This window comes from Agelaius tricolor, unplaced genomic scaffold (assembly GCF_023055355.1).
Source record: "Agelaius tricolor isolate 1412-34295 unplaced genomic scaffold, bAgeTri1.0.p SCAF_13, whole genome shotgun sequence".
Lineage (NCBI taxonomy): Eukaryota > Metazoa > Chordata > Aves > Passeriformes > Icteridae > Agelaius > Agelaius tricolor.
The window spans coordinates 3,284,102-3,290,101 of NW_027269273.1; the positions used below are offsets into that span (position 1 = coordinate 3,284,102).

General features: G+C 64.5%; 1 protein-coding gene across 1 annotated transcript; it reads left to right on the forward strand.

Moving 5' to 3' along the window:
* The first annotated feature begins 5,111 nt into the window (after nt 1-5,111).
* Nucleotides 5,112-5,654, forward strand: NEUROG3 (neurogenin 3). Its single transcript, XM_071438327.1, has one exon. The coding sequence runs from the start codon at nt 5,112-5,114 to the stop codon at nt 5,652-5,654; it is 543 nt and encodes a 180-aa protein (XP_071294428.1).
* The last annotated feature ends 346 nt before the right edge of the window (nt 5,655-6,000 follow it).

Genomic DNA, 6,000 nt, shown 5'->3' on the forward strand with positions numbered 1-6,000 from the left:
GAAAGAAGGGAGAAGAGGGAAGGGTCAGGGAGGGGATGGGGTCATGCACAGGCAGTGTGGGTGTGGCTGGGGTTGCTGTGGGGCTCCAAGCAGGTTAAACCCTGCGGGGCAGGGATAACAGCACTGTGGGGATGAGGATGGGGATGGCACAGCCAGGAATGGCGATGGGAGGAGCATGAGCGGCGTGAGGCCAGTGGGGAAATGTCCACACCACAGGTTTGAGTCACATCCCTCTGGCAGCCGGGTTTGGCTTGAGCAGGGACCACACTGGGCACACCTCTCTGTGCTGGCAGCGACCTGGCACCAAATTCAGTTGCAAAGAAAGGGTTAAACACCCCCCTCGCCCCCAGTCTTGCTCTGTTCTCATGTTGAGGGCTTCGATGAAGCTCTCTGGAGGGGTGGGTGTGAGTCCATCAGGGCACCTCTGCCCCTTTTCCAGGTTGGACAGGGTATTTCCTTTCAAACTCCTGGTTTTTAGCAACTTTTTTTGCGTCTCAAAAGCCAGCTCTGGTGGGTTCTGGTGTGATCAAAGTCTGACCAGTGGAGCCTCTAAACCAAGAGAGGAAAGCACATCTTTAACCATTTTTGGAGGCCATTAAGGACCATGTGTCTGTTTGATGGGCAGCTGGGGAGTGAGGAGTTTCAGGGAGAGCCCACATGACCAGTTTGCTGTGCCTCTAACCCCATCATGCATCAAAATGCCAGAAGTCATCTTTTTATCCTTACAGGAATGAAGGGCTGGTCAGGAAGGTGGCAGTCTGAGCTCAGCATAGCCATGGCCTGTAATTATTCACTGGTGGCCAAAGCAGAGTTGGTGCAGATGAGCTCTGAAGCCTCGAGTCTGTGTTGCCCAGCTGGTGGCTGGCAAATCGACCTCTGAGTGCTGCTGGATTCTGTCAGAGCTCACCAAAACTCGGTGTAAAGCCTAAAGAACGTGGAAAACCCAAGTGAAGGAGATGTGTAACCCACCCTGTCTGCCTAGGCTGCCAACAGAGTGCAGGAGAAACCCTTTTACCCTTTTTTTCTGGCAGGTGAGACAGGCAAATGGAGAGGGGAGCAAGCCTGGCAGAGCTGGGAATGACAGGAGGAGGCTGGCTGGCTCCCAGAGAAGTGAGGACCATCCTGCCCTGCCTGGGTAGATGCTTGGATGGTTGAATAAATACCTTAAGGTGACAGGTTTCACAGGACCCACCTGCAGCATCACAGACTGACCCTCGTGTACTTGGCATTTGTTTCCTGCCTTTCCTCTCCATGGTATTTCTTTTCCTCTCTCCTATCCAGAGATAATCCAGGTTTTTTTTTCTATGCTAAAGACTGTTGCATTCTGATCAGAATGGCTCAGAACAGCTGTCTGCTCTTGCAGCCTTGTGAAGCCAGCTCCTGTCTGGCTGTTTTGAGGGCACATAAGCATGGAGAGAGGTTTATTGTAGAGTGAGAGTGAAAGCCCCAGTGAAAACTCTTGGGCTTTCTATCTGGGTTTCTCCTCTTCTGGTGAAGTGACAGCATCCCTCATCCCAGGGCTTATTTATCCTTGCACAGAATCAAAGAGTTATGGAGTGATTGGGATAGAAGGAATATTAAAGATCACCTAGCTCCACTCCCCCTGCCATGGGCAGGGATGCCACACACTAGCCCAGGTTGCTCCAAGTGTCCAACTTGGCTTTGGACACTTCCAGGGATGGGGCAGCCCCAGCTTCTCTGGGCAACCTGTGCCAGGTCCTCACCTCCCTCATGGTGAAGAATTCCTTCCCGATATCCCGCCTGTCCCTGTCCTCTTTCAGTTTGAAGCCATTGTCCCCCCTGGTGCTGTCACCCCGTGCTGTCCCAGGTCCCTCTCCAGTTCTCTTGGAGCCCCTTTAGGCACTGGAAGGGGCTCTGAGGTCTCCCCAGAGCTTTTCCTTCTCCAGGCTGAACACCCCCAGCCCTCTCAGGCTGTCCCATAGCCGAGCTTCTCTCATCCCTGGAGCCTTTTTGTGTCCCCAGGGGACACTTTGCTGTGTGATAACAGCTGCTGAGGGCTGGTCACATCGGCCGGCTCTGGAGCTCCTCAGCCGCCCATTGAACGGACAGACCGCGCTCTGCGGTGTCCAGGGCAGCGCTCGGGAGGTACTGAAGGACTCCCCGAGGCGGCTCCTGCCATCCCGGCGGGCATTCCTGGCCCTGCCCGGGGCCGGCTCCCTCCCTCCCGCCCGTGCGCTCCGTCGGGCGGCTCCGGGGGACGCGCTCCGGCCGCCTCTTGCCGCTGCTCGCCTTTCCTCTCCACACTGTTTATATATATATATATATAAAATTCTTTCTGCGCCCCTTCATCTCCCACTCTTGCAGGAAAAGGAAGGAGCGGGGGGAGGAAGGGAGAAATATTGTTTGAACTGACAAAGGGGGGCATCTGGTGCACCTTGCGCCTGGCATCTGTGCTCCTTGTGTCCCCAGCAGCGCGCTCGCACCGGGGCGAGGGGCAGGAGGGGCCGGCGTGCATCTGTTGGGCGCCACAATAAAGTCACAAAACAGCGGCGAGGGCCCGGCCCCGCCGCGCTGCCCTCTCAAAGGGGGACGCGGGGCTCGCAGGTATAATGCCCCGGCTAGGTAGGGCCGGGGCGGCAGCTGCTCCGCCGAGCCGCCCGACATATGGCAGCGCAAATCACGGTTCCTCCTGAGCAGCCCGGCCGGAGGGAGCGGGGCGAGGATGGCGAGGCCCCCGGGGCGGGTGCCTGTGCCTGTGCCGTGCGCCCTGCGCCGCCGCAGCCCCGGCCCCGCGGGCGCGCACCGCCGGCCCCGGCGTGGAGGCGGGCGCGGAGCGGCCGGAGCCCCCCGGACCCTGGGGTCACCCCCAGCATGGAGAGGGGGCCCGGCCTTATCTGCCCTCCCCTCTCCCGAGCAAACAGCCCCCGGAGGGCGGGCGGGCGGGCTGCGGCCGAGCCCCGGCTCGCCAAACGTTCCCGACGCCTGGCAGGCGAGGGATGCGCCGGGGCCGCTCTGGTTACCATATGTTTTCAATAAAATAAGACAAATAGGGCCGGGAGATAGGGATTGCAGTAAACCTGTTATAAAGCAGCATAAACCAGGCCAATGTAAACGGCAGCAGGGCCCCTCCTGGAAGGGCCGTTGGGTGCCAGCTCCGCACCGGGCGGCCCGGCCAGGTGTGAGCGGGAGCCCGCAGCGGTGCCCCCGCAGGTTTTTATCACGTTCGTGGTAATATGGTGCTTGTTATGCTAACTATGAGTAAACATCCCCGGCCGGGCTTTGTGGCGACGGGAGGGAGTTATCGGAAAGTGGCAGTGGGAAGGTGATTTAACAATAAAGTTGTCTTGTTTGCCAGCAGGTGATGTCTGCCCCCAGCCCCATGATTAATGCTTCCCAAAGTACTCCACTTTACAATCTCTTGTAATTATTTATTAAACGAAATCTATTTATTATTATTTTAGCAAACAGCGGTACCAGGTGGGGCTTTCTTTTCCTCTTCAGCTTTTGTTTGAAGGACGTTTGAAGTGGGCAGTCTGAGGCTTGGAAACTCGCTCGCCAGATTTTTTTGTCATCCAATTGCACAGGCACAAAAAAAAAACCCCAGCCCCTCCGGGCCCTTCCTATTCATCCTCCGCTGCCCTCCGAGCCGCCCCTCGAGAAGGGGCGCCCGAGCCGCCGCGGTGGCCGCCCCCCCTCGGCACCCTCCCCCGCCCTCCCAGCGGGGCCGCCCGCCCGCCGCACCGCGCTCCGGGCCAGGCGGCGCGCACGGCCCCACAGCGCCGGCAGCGCCCGCCCGAGGCCGCCCCGCGGGGCCGGGGAGCGGCCCGGGCAGGGGGAGCTGCCCCCAGCCCCGCCGCGGCCCGACGGGGCCGCTCCGGCCGCTCCCGGCCCCGGGATCTCCGAGCGGGCTCCGCCGCGCCGCTTTGGTGAAGGACAGGGGGGACTCCCGCCCCGCCGGGGCTGCGCCCTCCCGGCGGCCCTGCCCGCACCCCCGGGGGCGTCGGGCCGTGCAGGGGGAGCCCGGCTCCAGTCCTGCCGGTCCCTCGCCCTCCGCCGGGGAAAGGTGCCCCGGGCCCGGACCGCTCCCCGTCCCCGCCGCCGCCGGTGCGCAAAAATCCCCGGCACGTTTTGCGCACCGAGCTCCCGGGCCCAGCGCCGGGCCCGACGGGGCCAGGGCGGCCTCGGGCCTCGGGAGGGCTCTTCCCCCGCGGGATCCAGCCCCCGCTTCCCTTGTGGGAGCAAAGTCACGGCGCGAATGGGGGCTGGAGGAGGCGTTCGGTGCCCTCCGGTGCTGGCGCTCGCCGCCCTCAGCGCAGCGCCCACAGCTCCGCCGGTCGGTGCGCGGGGGGCGCGGGGATGTTCCCGGCGCTGCAGGGGCCAGGACAAGGGTGACGGGGGGAGGCTGGAACATCGGAGGGGATGTTCCGGGACTGCCCCGCGGCGCCGGAGCAGCGGGAAAGGGTTGTGGCTGTGCCGAGAGGAGCGGAGCCGGAACGGTGCCGGCTGGACCCTCACGTCTGGCACCGGGTGAGGCAGCGCCTGGCCCGGCGGTGCGTCCCCGGCCACTCCGGGGGGCCGGAGGTTCCCCGCGTTCCGCAGCCGAGCGCTGGGGAGCCCTCTGTCACCGCTGGGCCCCTGTACCCGCCCCGACCCCCGCTGCACCCCGGCGGAGCCCCGGAGCGTGCGGCCGCCCCGGCCGTGGTGCAGCCCCCGAGCAGCACGGGCTCGGCCCGGGGGTCCCGTCCGGGGAGGGCTGGCGGGCAGGGCCGGGGGGTCCCGGCAGGACGCGGCGTGGAAGCCGGCGAGGTCTCTCGTGGCGTGGCCGGGGCAGCGGGCGGTGCCGGAGCCGGCACGCTCCCGTCGGGCTGATAAGATAAAAGCGTGCCAAGGGGTGGGTGCGGGCGGGGGGGCGCACACGCCGCCCGGCCGGGAAATCCCCATTGTCTGCCGGCCCTATATATAGGGGCTAAACGGCAGTCGTGTGCCGGCGGCACAACCTCTCCTGCCCGCACTCGAGGCACCGCGGGGAGCGCCGCGGAGCGCGCAGCCAGAGCCGCTCTCCTGCCCCGCAGCCTCGGGCGTGCTCAGCACGCACAGCCGCGGGGGACACGGCTCTGCCGGGCCGGCCGACGCGGGGTTGGCTGCTCAGCATGGCCCCGCAGAGCGACCGCTCGCCGGACGAAGGGCAGCCCTATTTCGGAGGCGCAGAGGATCCCTCCCCGGCGGCCGGCGGGGCCTCCGGGGGCAGCCGGGGCGCCTCGCCCGCCCGCACCGCCCTGGCCCCGCGGGACGCGGCCGCCCGCAGGAAGGGGAAGGCGCGGCGGGGCCGCGGCAAGGCGCGGAGCGAGGGCTTGCTCAGCAAGCAGAAGAGGAGCCGGCGCATGAAGGCAAACGACCGGGAGAGAAACCGCATGCACCACCTCAACTCCGCCCTGGACGCTCTCCGCAGCGTCCTGCCCACCTTCCCCGACGACGCCAAGCTCACCAAGATCGAGACGCTCCGCTTCGCGCACAACTACATTTGGGCGCTCACGCAGAGCCTCCGCCTGGCCGAGCAGGGCCTGCCCGAGCCCCCCGCGCCGCCGCCGCCCCCCGCCGCCGCCTCCCCCGGGCCCTGGGACTCGCCCTGCGCCGCGGCCCCGCCGCCCGCCGCCCTGCGCCGCGGCCCCGCCGCCTTCCCCGCCTTCCTGTGAGCCCCCGCCCGGCCGGTGTCCCCCCGGGGTGGCCCTCAAAGAGCCGGGGGGCGGCGGGACCCCCGCTGCCCCCGCCCCGTCCCGTCCCGCTCGGCTGGAGAGCGCAGCGGGAGCGGGCGGACAGAAACAAATCACGGTTTTGTACTCGTTAACGGTAAATTATATTAATTTGTCGCTATCGGTATTTATTGATTATATTTCGTAACAAATATGTATTTTGTATATAAGAGTATTTTCAGCAGCGGTGGTCCAGCTGTCTGTACCCGCAGCTATATTTTGAGTTTTCTGAAGAAAAAAAAAGAGGAAAAATAAAGCGTGTCGCGGCCAGACCTGTGCCAGGCCGTGT